General features: G+C 48.5%; 1 protein-coding gene across 1 annotated transcript; it reads right to left on the minus strand.

Annotated features, from left to right (window-relative positions):
- Positions 1-1,362: 1,362 nt before the first annotated feature.
- LOC136133160 (glyoxylate/hydroxypyruvate reductase B-like) lies at positions 1,363-11,006 on the minus strand. The gene is given in 8 exon segments (XM_065890342.1): positions 1,363-1,516; positions 5,669-5,765; positions 7,178-7,192; positions 7,195-7,348; positions 7,567-7,699; positions 8,811-8,982; positions 10,442-10,823; positions 10,995-11,006. Coding segments are annotated over 8 exon segments (1,119 nt in total).
- Positions 11,007-14,327: the final 3,321 nt, after the last annotated feature.

Genomic DNA, 14,327 nt, shown 5'->3' on the forward strand with positions numbered 1-14,327 from the left:
CTGAGGTTGACAGTGAGACGTGGGGCGGGGAAAAGCGGGTCGGAAAGACGTGCAAACGGAACGACGTGCGGCGGCTCGGGGCGACGTGGGGCGAGGCGACGTGCGAAGTCGCCGGGAGACTGTGGGCGGGACGAAAGGACGAGGAGACATCTGGAGGACAGGTAGGCGGGACGTGAAGCGGCGGGGCGGAGCGACGTGCGGCTAGGGCCGGGGACAGGCGTGACGACGCGTGAGGGAGGGGTGGCTAGACACGGCGTGGGTGGGGTAGTAGGCGGGGCCTGGTGACGTAAAGGACGGGACGCCTGTGGGAGGGGCCAGACGACACGTGGTGGAGAGCGGGGCCTGATGACGTAACTGAGGAGCGGGGACGGGACGTGATGACGTTTGTGCGGGGGCAGGGCCAGCTGGTGCGTGGGCGGAGCGACTGGGCCACGCACCCGTCGTACTCCCACGGCGGGCTGGGTTCAGCCAGATGCCGCCGAGTGCAAGGCAGGTTGCGACTCTGTGGTGAGGAAGCGCACAAACCACCCGGATGCCGAGATTGCGGAGCGAGGAATACACTTTACGGAAACGCACGAAGCTAACAGAGAAGGGTGCATTTCGACTCCCTTGCCACGGAATATCAAATGAAGAGCAGGGAGGTAAGAGGTCTTAATTGGGTGGGCGTCCCGGAGCAGAGCTCCTTCTGCCTGCACCACTAGGAAGGACTCGAGTTTCTTCCTCTTTACGCTGCCAGTTCGTTTGCTCACTTCCTGTAATACCTCCTCACCAGTCTACGTGGAGAAAGACACAGCTTCCAAACAACTCCAGAAAGGAGGCATAGTCACCTCAGACCCCTCTTCATGGTCATCCCTGATAATTCCATACTGGGCATTGACAGTGGGGACTTTTTTTCCTATAGCAGCCCCAGGACTTGGCACGTAGAAGGTGCTCAGTAATCCTTTTTTTTTTTTTTTTTGAATAATTGAAACAAATGGATAGTGATTAGAGTATCAGGGGGACTATGTAATCCAATAAAGTATCAGAATTTATCAGGATCGAAAGCAACATAGCTCACTGGGAAATCCGTAGACCTAGTGCAGGCTTTTGGACTTTGGACAAGTAATTCTCTGTGCTCAGTTTCATTACGAATCATAACAACATAACTTCCCTCATACAGCTGCCTTGAGGATGAAGTGAGAGTGTAAGGAAAGCATTTAACAAACTCTCAACGGGTGGTAACTATGATTACTATTCCTTAAGTTTTTCATCTAAGTAGTATTAATTCGATCTATATAATGGACTCTTAACATACAAAGTAAGTGTTTTTTGTCCATTTAATCTGCCATGTTTTCATCCCATTGAATTCTCAGCCCACATAAATCATTTAAATAGCACTTCATTAGTAATAGGAAGGCCATTGAGAGAAGCCAGGATGCTTTCAACCAAATTTTCCATTGTCTGTCGTCTTGCTTGATGAGTTGCACTTCCAATGTGAGGTGTCAGTGTGACGTTCTTCAACTCCAAAGGATGATCTCTGAAATACAGATTAATTGAGGTAAACTATTCAGAGTTGTTTCGTTTCTTTAATGTCATGTTATGGTTTCATATCCCCTACACTGAGATGGGGAAGGCTGTGGGAGCCTTATGGTGTACTCTTAATGACACCAAGGTATGACCACTGCTCATCTAACCCTGGTTTGGGTGACCCAACATTTCTGGGTGTAAAATACATATCCTAACTGCACCCAGGCCATTAGTTCACAATTGCACAACATGCATGATGGATTAAATGACACTGACCCACAGGACAAGAAAGGGCCTTGGGGAATTAGGCATTGATCTAGGCATCATGGGACAAGCTGAATGTGCCTTTAATGGGAATAGCATTCAGAGGGGAAAGATTTACTAACTAGAATTAGCAGATCAGAGGGAGCTCTCGTCCAGGAAGAAGGCAAAGGATGGGAGTTAGCCTGGAAAGATAATGAGGTTTTAGTGAAGTGGGTCAGGCAGACTCAAGCATAATGATGGATAATATTAGCACCCAGGATTGGGAAAGTGCTATGACCTGGCCCAGCGGGCACCCTGACTATTTTAATAGAGGCCAAAGTAGACATGTGGCAGTGGTCCCCCATCATAGATACTGAGGCTCAAGGGGCACACCCTTGAGAATCTTACAGACCCCCAGACCTATGGAAGTTCTCTGGGGGCACCTGTAATTTATATCAATGCAGTTTGACTGCCCTCACCTCCAGGAATGACTGAAGTAAGACATATCCCGTGGTACAGTTAGCAGTGGTAGAAACTATTCTGAAAAACACTCATCCTCCCCTTATGAAGGAGGTGGGTCCTACTATATAACATCACACGCTGGAAAACAGTACAAGGGTGCGAACTGAGACAGGGTGACTGGCTTTGTCCCAACTGACTTGGAACCCAGAAAGAACTGAATCACGGCCAACTGTACAACACCTGCCCATAATAATATCTGGTGTATAGGCAAGAGACAATTTTGTTGAGAAGGCATAGCAAATACCTCTGCAATTGTTATCGATTTGTTATGTAATGAAACTGCATTGTACCACGACAATATTGCAATATGGTATAACACTGGCGTTGTTGGTAAGATTTAAGTACCTCATGTAAATAAGTCAGATGATAATACTGACATTGACGAGCAATGGGAAATGACTGGCCTGAGGAATGCTGGATTTAGGTCAATACCAGCTAATTTATATACTAAATAGTGCTACACAAGTTCATCATAATGTACAAATAGTGGTAGATCAAGGGGTTGGGGGGAACAAGTAATCATGTTGGTACAAAAATACAATGGGTTAGTTTCTTTAAATCTATCCCTGCCCCACATTGGCTCCTCCAAATGTTAGGCGAAGTCATACTGTATGTGTCTTATAAATACTGTAATAAATGTAGATAATCCAATAAACATCAATTTGCTCTGAGACAGCTAAGACCAAGGGCCAGTGGCTGGCCTGTGTAGTAAAGAATTAACTCAGCAGGCAGGCTTGGAGTTCTGGAACCCTGCACATTCCAAAGACAGGACTGGCCTTTGACTGGCCTCTGGAAGACAACCTGTGAGCCCTTGAGATATACTGCCTGGTAAGAGTGTCTTATACTTGGGGCCTTGAGCAAAGCCAGATAGTTTATGCTAGTGATTTAATTTGTGGTGAATACCTGTTTTTGTTCGCCTAGGGCTCTGGGCCAATCTGTATCAGTTTGACCTCTGCAGGGTCTGGAGACTATGAAGCTAGCGTCGGACATGTGGGCACTCCACACCTACATGACTGAGCCCCTGATACCAACGCTGGGATGAGCTTCCCTGGTTGGAAATACTTAACGTGTGTTGTCACACACCATCGCTGGAGGTGGTAGCACTGTCCACGCAACTCCATTGGGGGGACAACTGGAAGTGCAAGCCTGGTTCTCCTCGACTCCCCTATGAGTTTTCTCCCTTTGCTGATTTTAAACTATATCATTTCACTGTAATAAACTGTAACTGTGAGTAGAAAAGCTTTTCTGAGTTCTGTGAGTCTTGCTAGCAAATCATTAAGGCTGAAGGTGATCTTGGGGACTCCTGGCGCTATTGACAAATGAATTTTTTCTTTTTAAAATAATATACAGGGGGCTTCCCTGGTGGCGCAGTGGTTGAGAGTCCGCCTGCCGATGCAGGGGACGCGGTTCGTGCCCCGGTCTGGGAGGATTCCGCATGCCGCGGAGCGGCTAGGCCCGTGAGCCATGGCCGCTGAGCCTGCGCGTCCAGAGCCTGTGCTCCGCAACGGGAGAGGCCACAACAGTGAGAGGCCCGCGTACCGCAAAAAAAAAAAACACAAAACACAGTAAATCCTTTTGTAAAGCAAAGAATACTTATGTAGTATGACTAAATAGCCACAGGTTTCCTACTTTTTAAATTACTTTTTTCACAGTAAGTGGCATCAGAATGTCTCCCTGAAAAACCAGGATGAAAACTCAGACCTATCTGATGAACATACAGATTAGAAATTAACATGGGATCTGAATATAAGTTATTCATAAAATAGTTGTTAAACCTCTTGGCCACAAAAATGATTTCACATGGGACAATGGGAGCGCATCGCCTATGAGAATAAACTAAGCTTTGGGCTATAACCCTAGTATTTGCCTTGTGACTTGTGAGTAAAAGTTCATTTTAGCAGGCAACGGGGCTGATAACGTGACTTCTCCGTTTTTCAGTAAGTTGACAACTGTCTAAAATGGTCATGCTTCTTTATTTATATTGAAATTTTTTGTTCTAGACTAGTGGCTCTCTTATTTGGTCTTTACACTCTTAAAAATTGAGAACCCCAAAGAACATGTGTTTATGAGGGTTATGCCTATCGACATTTATTGTATTAGAAATGAAAACTGAAGAAAATTTAATACAGAAGCACACATTTCATTAGCCGTCAGAGTAATGATGTCATCACATGTCCTTAAGTCTCTGGAAGACTCCACGGTACACTTGTGTGAGAAAACATGAGTGGAAATAAATAACATCTTACAGTATCATGAAAATAGTTTTGACTTGGGAGCTCCTCTCTACTTGCTAGAAAGGATGCTGCCTGATTCATGAATTATCAAATAAATCCAGTTAGACCTTTAAAAAGAAAAAAAATTAGTTTTGACTTCACAGACCCCCTGAAAGGGTCTCCAGACCACATTTTGAGAAACTCTGCTCTGAATAAATGATTGTTTTTCTCAGAAATGTCTGTAAGTTCTGTGACCAATCTTGATAAACTTAGGTATTAAATTTGGTCATAATGTCAAACATTCATCTGACAGTAATTTGCTTACTGGATAGAAATCAAAGCTGGAGGAATCAAAGTTAGGAATAGCTGGTTTAATGAATGACAGCATCAAGATTCCAAATAAGTGACAGACCGAGACTCCAGTCCCAACAGGCTGGATCACTGGGTCAAAACACACAAGCAAATGAAATTAAATACAAGTAAATGTAAAATTCCGCCCATAAACTTAAAAAACAATTGAGAGAATAACAATTTCAATTTTAGCTGACTAAAAACTTAACGAGTTAAAGGTGCAGCGAGGCTTCGAGGAAGGGTGCTGCCAACACAACCTTTGTGTGATTTCTCTACAGTGGTCAGGCCACAACATGAATACTGTGTGCCATTCTCAGGAGCACATTTTCAGAGGACTGTAGAATCTAAAGTGCTGGAAGGCAGGGCGTCTGGAAATGACATCATTTAGGCTGCAACTGGAGGATATGAAGATACTTAGCCTCAAAAAAAAAAAAGACTAAGATGAAATGTAGTGGTTGTCTTAAAATGCATGAAGGTTTGTAAAGAGAATAATCAGAGCTCGCCTTTGACGCTGCAGAAGGCAAACCAGGGTCGGTGGGTAAAGGGAGGACTACTGGGCTTGATCTGAGAACGGCTGTCCTGTGCAGTCTCCATCCGCGGCGTCTGGGGCCTGAGGGCCCCGAGCACCCTGTCCACGGAGGTGCTGAAGCAGAGGCCTGACCCACTGCAGAACTGGACAGGTCACCAGGGGCCAGCTCAGGCCCCTCCAAGGCCAAGACCCTACACGATCACAACACGTGGCTCAACGTGGCCGCAAAAGCCAAAAGCAACAGTTGTCTGAGGACTGCCCCACCTGGATCGAGAAAACCGTAGATCCTTTGTGGCCTTCTTACCTGGGCAGGGGTTCTGGGTACGTCACATCCAGCACTGCTGCTTTAATGACCCCGGTCTGAAGGGCTTCCACCAGGGCGTCTTGACCAACTAACAGACCTGGGTGGACGAGACCCCTCCTCGGTAAGTCCCACAGACAGTGCACTCTCGTCACATTCACTACTGTTCAAACACGTCTTGATCTTGTCACAGGTTTGACAGCACGTGAACTTCCTTCTGCCACTTCGTTCTCAGACACTGAGAGCCTGCTGCATGCCAGGCGGCGCACGAAACCCTTTACAGATGCTGTCTCGCCACCTCCTCCACTTACCCAGCAAAAGTCAATACTCTTTTTACACGTGAGGCTTGTAGGTTACATGCTCAGCCAAAGTCACGTGCTTCTAAAGCATCTACCCAGATCTGAGGCCAGGTCTGTCTGACCCTGAGCCTGGGCCCTGCCACTTCACCACACCGCCTCCCAAAGCCACCGCCGGGTTCCGGGAAACAGCCCCCAGATAGTAGTTTTAGGTACACATTAAAAAACCAAACAGCCACAAACACCACCCATAAGTGCATTTCAAATACAAGATAGCAGCAGCAGCTGAGAAGGAAACCCCTTCCTCCCAGCAGAGACCTTCAAGGAACCTCCTTCCCGCTGGTGTGCTGACCCGCCCTACAGGCCAAGACACAGCACCCAGCCTGCCTGTGCTGCTGGTGGAGAAACCTAGTCCCAAGCTCCTACCTGGGGTGTTTGTTTTTCCAGAATCTTTACTTCGTCACCGACCTCTGACATTACCAAAAGCGTATAATGCACTGGTCCTTCCTGCTCGTCTACAGGGTCTGAATTTTCAGAAAACATTCAAGCGTACTAGCTTGGCCCTGTGGGGTTTCACGGCAAGCCCTGTTTTCCTTGTTTTACAGATGAGACACAGGTGGTTGCTGGTGACGCCAGCTCTCACATGTCTTCTGCCCCCGATCCCAAAGGCAAGCCGCCTGCACGTTTGAGGCCAGCACCGATCCTCACGTGTGCTGGCACCCCCAGCGTCGAGCACTCCCACGCTTTCTTCTTCACAAATGCCACACCAACCCACCAGAAAATCTGGTTATCGCGCGGGGCCTAAAGCCTCCTGTATGCAAACACACAAAGCTCTACGGAAATGTCAGAGAACCAACCAAACTAACACAAAGTTATTTTTTTAAACTGAGGCTCAGAAAATTCATCCCCATAAATTTTGCTTGATTATACGTGGAAGGTCAAACTGTGATTCTGCTACCCAAGGAGATGCCCATACTTGGATCTGAAAACCCCACAGTGTACGATTCTCATTCTTTTTATTACTAATTTGAGGTTCAAAATGATGTGAAGACAAAAATCAGATGTATTTCTAAATATAAAGTAAAACCCCTTTAACTCACCACCCAGCCGTCTAAGTGGATTTTTCAGACCATTCAGGGAAAAGGTTTCCTGGGAATGCTGAGAGGATGGCCATGGCTGGAGCCCCCCAGCCTCCACACAGCGGTGGAGCACGCACCGCTGCCGATGTTGAGAGAATGGCAGTGGGCTCCATCCCACTCAGCTCGCGCCTCCCGATCAGGCCCCGGGCCTGGGGCGTCAGGCTCACAGCCAACATCACAAAGTCCGATCGCTGAAGCAGGTCATCCAGCCTCTCACAGTAAGTGGCCCGACTTCCTCCTCCGATTTTCTATGAAGGGAACAAGGGAGAAAAACCACGTTCTCTAGTTAGAAATTCATCAACTCCCGGAAGGAGTTTCTGAGAGGAGCCATGGACTCAGTCTGTCCTCCCGTGGGCCAGACCCCCACCTGGGTCCAGAGGCAGCTGGACCCCGAGGCCAGGGCTCACCCATGGAAACGCCGTGGGCGTCTCTGGGTGCTCTGAGCCCCGTGTCTGTGGGGTGTCACACCAGACTGCAGGCCCCTTGAGGTCAGGAGCTTCCTCTCACTCAACTTCGAGCCCCCAGAGTCTGGTACAAGCCCGATGGTGTCAGACATGCTTTCGGTGACGTCCAGCATTGCTGCATATGGGCAAACACATCTGAATTTCCAAAGAAAAATAAAACGGGAGAGAGCCTGGGAGTGCCATCTGTTCAACAGAGAGCGAGGATCCAAGGGTCCGGTGCGGGCAGGATTGAGTGCTGTGTTTTGGGTCCAGTCCTAACTCCTGCTCTGGGCACCCAGACAGCTGATTATTCAACAGAAGTTCCAAGCTCCAGGAGGTCACAGCATCCCTGGTAGCCGCTACTGCCCCACAAATATGGAATACAAAAATATATGAATTCTTTCTACACATCTTGGCCAGCAGAGCACCTGAGGGAAAGAGGAACGGCCAGCACACGCTGCCACTGTGAAAGCCCTGCCCACCTCACACGCCTTGTCCTGGCCTCTGCGGCGGCCCTCACCGCACTGGGAGCTGTGACAGCTACCGAAGCCTCGCCACTATCCACTGTGCAAACAGGGTGACTGAGAAGGGGGCAGTCCTGATGTGAAGTCTCCCAGCTCACCCTGCCTCTGGGAGTGGAAATCTATTCCGCGGCAACAGAAGCCCCTGAAAGGCTGCGAACAGCGCCATCATCTGGCCGGTCTGCAGACGGGGCTGAAGTTCGAGAGCAGAGAGCAGCCCCTTAGAGGGCAGGCACTGCAGGTGAGAAAGGCCGGGGCCTAGGCCGGTGGCAGGTGGCAGCGATGAAGTGAGAGTGAACAGGCAGGTCTGAGGGTTGTTTTGAGACAAAATTAACAGGACTGGGTGTTGGGCTGAATGCTGCTGGTGGAGTATGAGGAAGAGGGTTTCAGACTGAATACTGGGGGGTGGGAAGCATACACCTGTGTGTTCCGTGCGTTCAAGTGTGGACAGCATCTCCCATGATCAGAACGAATCACTGTACAAACTGAAACAGAGCACAGCCGTAGGTGAGCCAAAATCTCTTTTCTCTCTGGTGAAATGTTTTCAGTGAAGAGAAGATGATCCGCTGCGTTTCTGGGTGATCGTAAAAACACCAGAGTCCCTCCCTTGGTCATCAGTCCTTTTTGGAGACACAGAGCAGGAGAACGGTATGAGAGGCGGAGGGCTAATATACCTAAGCTACATCTAAGGCAGCGACGCTGCAAGCTCTGCTCGGTCAACTGCAAGTCCACCTTCTGAGTTTTACCTGCGTTTCCTACTGTGGTAGAGAATCTCCATTTCAAATGCTCTGGCCCTCCGAGCGATCTTACAGCCAATGCGCCCCACGCCGATAATTCCCAGAGCGGTCCCTGTCACTTCTTAACGCATCCAGTCTGTAGAAAAGTTCTCCGTATGTGGCGAAATAGCCAAATGATGACCTAAAGTAAACACGATGCAGAGTGGGCAGTGTGGACAGCACCACACACAAAATCCCCACAACCCTCACTGGGCCGCCTGAAGGGGGGAGACGAGGTTACAGGAAGTCCAGGGCGGACCCTGGGCGCTCACTCCTTCCTATCCGACAGCAAAATGTTTCTGCAAGGGAAGAATGACAGGAACAGGGCAGTTTCCTCATAACAAACCCCAGCCTCCTGGCAGAATGCTTTAAAAGAGCAACTTCTGGCACTTCCCTGGTGGTGCAGCGGTTAAGACTCCAGGCTCCCAATGCAGGGGGCCCGGGTTCGATCCCTTGTCAGGGAACTAGATCCCACATGCATGCCGCAACTAAGAGTTCATATGCCACAACTAAGGAGCCCATATGCTGCAACTAAGGAGCAGGTGAGCTGCAACTAGGGAGCCTGCCTGCGGCAACTAAGACCTAGTGCAACCAAATGAATAAATAAATATTTTTTTTAAAAAACCCAGCAACTTCTTTCACATTAAGGGAGGATTCCTGGTTAAAATTTGTTGGTTTTGGTGTGTCCAAGTGTCTGTACATTTGTGACTACATGTATGTGTATGTGTGTGTGTGCGTGTGTCTGTGAGTGTGCACATGTGAACCAGCAGTCAGGAACAGAACCGGCTCTGACTTCCCTGGTGGCGCAGTGGTTAAGAATCCTCCTGCCAATGCAGGGGACACGGGTTCAATCCCTGGTCCGGGAAGATCCCACATGCCGCGGAGCAACTAAGCCCGCGCGCCACAAATACTGAGCCCGCGAGCCACAACTACTGAAGCCCACGCGCCTAGAGCCCGTGCTCCGCAACAAGAGAAGCCACCGCAGTGAGAAGCCCGCGCACCGCAGCAAAGAGTAGCCCCTGCTCGCCGCAACTAGAGAAAGCCCGCGGGCAGCAACAAAGACCCAACGCAGCCAAAAATTAAAAATTAAGATTAAAATATTGGAAAAAAAAAAAAAAAGAAACAGAACCTGCTTGGTTCTTGCCTCCTTTCCTCAAGCCCCTTCACCCCAGAGCCGCACCAGGACGACGGCCAAGTGCTGAAGTGCTGCGCTGCTCCTCGCGGGGCGGGCCCAGCCAGGTCCAGTGTGTGGGGAGCTGGGGTTCTGCCTGCTCACTTGGGGGCCTTCACCCCAGGGTAGCATGCTGACCGGCCAGTGAACTACTCCAAGGGCATTTCCACAGTGGTGTTGAAAGTACTTCACACATTGCGTAGTGAGTGGAATTTGGTGGAGGAGAAAACAGTGTATCGGACAGATCACATGGACTGCATGTGCCTGGGTGCCAAGCTTGGCCCTGACTAGGCTGAAACAACCAAAAGTGGCTCCAAGTCCAGGGCAACAAAGTCCTGGACGCAGTGTGAAGAGATCAGGGCCTTATCAGGTGTGATATTAAGTATCTGTCATCTGATCTCTAGAAAACAAGCGTCTCCCGGCTGTTTACCTTCCACGACTCTCCGAGCTGCAGCCAGCAGCAAGGCCATCCCCAGGTCTGCCGTGGGGCTGGAAACGGCGTGTGGCGTGTTGGCCGCCTTCACACTAAAGCTGGCAACAAGTCCCGGGTCCAGGTGGTCCGGCCCCGCCCCTACGCCAGCGACGATCTTCAAGCAGGGCGGGCTGCGCAGCTCCTGGCTAACGGCCGGCCTTCCGCCCCAGACGTACACGGCTTGGGTCTTTGGACCCAGCTGTGTTTTATTTTCCAAAAACTCTTGCATGGTAATGAGATTAAAGCATTTCTGCAGGTCTCCAGCATGCTCTTCACATATACCATACTGTCCTTCAAGTCCAGACACCAAAACTCCAGGTAGGTCCTGATCGCCCGTGGCCTGCAGAAAGACAGATGCAATTTCTGCTGTCAGAGTCTTCAAGAGAACAACCCATATGCTCTTCTACTGCTCTTTAGATTTTCTAAATTACAACAGGACTGGAATTCATTTTATTTCCTGGAAAAATTCCTGTAAAACCTGTAACACAGCAGAGCTGGACTCTGAAGGTACCCATGCTCCCATCACTGCCACTTTCCTCCCCACCCGACAGGGGTCTTTATTTCTGCCCTTCGGCTGCGGTGGCAGCCTCTGGGCCCCCTCCGACGGCACTCCTCGTGATCAGGCCCTCGTGAGACCCTCAGCCTGGAATGCACTTCTCGTGAAGAGAATGCAGCAGAAGCGAAGGCGGGTCCTGCTCTCCCCTGCTCCCCCCTCTCCCGGGGGGCCAGGGCCATGCTGGGAGGCAGCCCTGTGCCAAGGCCCAAGTGAGTGAGAGGCAGGACTTAAGAGGCTGGCCAATGGCCTGGGAGCCTGGGGATGACTGCAGCCCCGGCCAGCGCCTCGACTAAAGTTTCCCAAGGGACCCTGAGCCAGAACCGCCCAGGTAAGCCACTCCTGGACTGCGACCTGAAGACATAGCGGGTAACAGAGGTTTATGATTTTCAGCCACTAAAATTTAGGGTAATTTTATGCAACAATAACTAACAAATAAAACTGACCATCTTTTACTGTGAAAGTAAAAGATACTTTTTACTGTCTGTCAAACAAATTAAATAATGTTTTACGTTCTTTGTTCCTAATTAAAAAGAAGGTATCTTTAACATTTTATAGCTTTCTTCCAAAAAGAAAACCAGTTGCTTTCAAGAGTTGAGGCTAGTGAATGTATTTTATCTTTGGGTCACAAACTTAGCTAAAAATGTTTACAGTGTGTTCAAAGCTCAGAGCATGATGGGCTAAAAAACTTGTTTACTTTTTGGACTTTCAGTAAAAGATTAATAGAGTTTCGTTCAAGGTAAGATCTCAGTTATTTTGATAGAAAGGAGTCTCAATTCCTGGCTGCTTTAACGTTGGTTATGGAGCAATGACACACATCCATCACACCATTATTGTCAGTGGTCGTACATGGAAAAGATCCAAGATCCTCCAAGTGACTCGTGGCTGCTCCACGAGTGAAGAGGGAGACGGTCCCAGCTGGGGCAGATAGACGCAGCAGGGATGGGAGCACCAGGCACATTCAACAGCTTGCTCCATCCTTGGGCTCTGTCTCTTGCTCTATAATTCCTTTCACGAGCACCAGCCTCTGACCATCTCCACTCACAGCCAGGAGTCCAGCAAAGGAGCACGAGACCGGAAGTGGGACCCACCGTCAGCAGCTTCCTGAGAAGGAGCGTGGGCCCTGTTCGCTGCTGATGCCGAGCCCTGTGCGCAGAGGAGCGGGCAGGGCCGCAAGACGAGAACTTTGGCTCCCGCACAGCTCTGTGGCTGATCAAATGTCTCCCGGGCTTCCTGCGTTCTTGGTGAAACTGGAGTGATATCAACAGGTAGTGCTTTATAGTTGCACCGTAAGATCACATTTCATTCTCTTCCCCTAATTTCTGCATAAAGAGAGCTAAGTGGACATGCCTCTGGCAGGTGTCCTTGCACGCACAGTACTGACACGATGGTTAGGTTGGGGACATTCTGACAACAAAGGAACTCACCACAAAGTAGGTGTATTTTTACACAACTGCATTTCATCTAAGTCAAAAGATAAACCCATGTGTGAAATTTGGAAAAGTCAAAAACTTTACAGCTTTGTTTTTGGTTAACAGAGTGATAGTTCGGACATGAAAATGTAGTTAGACTACGTCTTCTAACTGCTATGTGCATTCTCCTTACACTGTTTAATTTGAACTGCTAGCACAGATTAAAAATTAGTTCTCTCCTTGCGAAATGATTGCTTAATTAAAAAATAAAAGACTATGTATTAACTTTGTGGAAATTGCCTTCAACACACCCAAGGCTCTAAATTCAGGATTTTCTTCTTTTAAAGTCCCTGTAAAATTGAGACCCAGAGAGAAAAATAAAGTAGAATGAACTTCCAACCTCTTCTTTCAAAGGAAAGTAAGACTGACGTTTGTATAGCACTCATGAGAGGGAAGTGTGGCGGAAGGCATGCAGACCCGTGACCAGTGACTGTGACTGCCCAGCTGGACTCTGGGCCCAGAAGAGGACAGGGCAGGAGGAGTTCTGGGGTAACACAAGCACAGAGAGAACAAATTCAAATCACAGAAGGGGCAAGGACGGGGGCAGGCAAGGGGCAGGGGAGTAAGGAAGGTATTTTTAACTTAAAAAGCAAAAATGAAAATAAAAACCAACTGCAACCAATAAAAATATGTTTTAGTTTTTGGGACAGAGAGAAAGAAACAAAGACGGGGTGAGGGCAGCAAGAGGACAAAGCAGGACCGAGTGCAAAGGAGGAGCTGGGCATTGGGTTCAGGCTGCTTGGCCTGGCTGTGCTTCCCTCTGAAACTCACTATCCTCCAACGTAAAGTGAGGGGAACAGACAGCCTGGCATGGTGGCCCTGACAGTGAAAGAGAACATTCAGAGCCTGGAGAACCTACTGCAAGCCTTCAAAGAATGGGAGTTACTAATGTTTAAATCTGAACAACAACTTAGATATTTACCCAAGTGTCTAGAAACAAACTTACACCAAAGAGGGAGACTGAATTCGTACAACACAGTAACATTTCTTAAAATCCTATTTCCTCATGAAGCTTCCTCTCTTAATATTTGAGAGGTGAGCCCAATACCACCCCCATCATCCTCACATACCCAACGTGCCAAGACTTGCTTCAAACTGGCACCAACTGACTTTTAACTTCTCTCCCTGCCACTCTGTCCTCTTATCCTCTCTGCAATCCCTTTCAAAGTCTATCCTCACCTCACCTACCAAGCAGTTCTCTGCCCTGTCTATGGGTATAAAATTAAAGTTGTTTGCTTTTTGTCCTCTACAGATCCCCAGCCCAGATTCTGCTCCAAAGAGGCTCAGAAAACAGCCTGGAAAAAAAAAAAAGAATTCTCCGTAATGAGGGGTAGGTGACGCCATGGTTAGCCCCTCTGCTTTATAATCATCCTTAGCTTGATATTCTGGATTTGCTGGAGAACAATCTGTTCACTCATGACTAGATATGAGTACCTAAAAGTTTAAGATATACCAAAGGGCATATCCTTGAGGGTGTGTTTGCTAGTTCTAGCTTAATGAAAACTGCACTGTTTACACCCTTTATGTGAGGTTTCTCCAGTCACCAGGTATCAACAAATCCAATGTAATTTAAAACCAATACTGTCACAATGTGTCTCGGCAAAAACAGTTGCTTCCCTCCTAAGAAATGGTTTGTCAGGGCCTGCTAAACATTAAGGGAAAGAAAGACAAGATAAAAAAAAAACCTAGGGACTTCCCTGGTGGCGCAGTGGTTAAGAATCCACCTGCCAATGCAGGGGACACGGGTTCAAGCCCAGGTCCGGGAAGATCCCACATGCCACGGAGCAACTAAGCCCGTGCACCACAACTACTGAGCCTG

Source organism: Phocoena phocoena, chromosome 13, assembly GCF_963924675.1.
Source record: "Phocoena phocoena chromosome 13, mPhoPho1.1, whole genome shotgun sequence".
Lineage (NCBI taxonomy): Eukaryota > Metazoa > Chordata > Mammalia > Artiodactyla > Phocoenidae > Phocoena > Phocoena phocoena.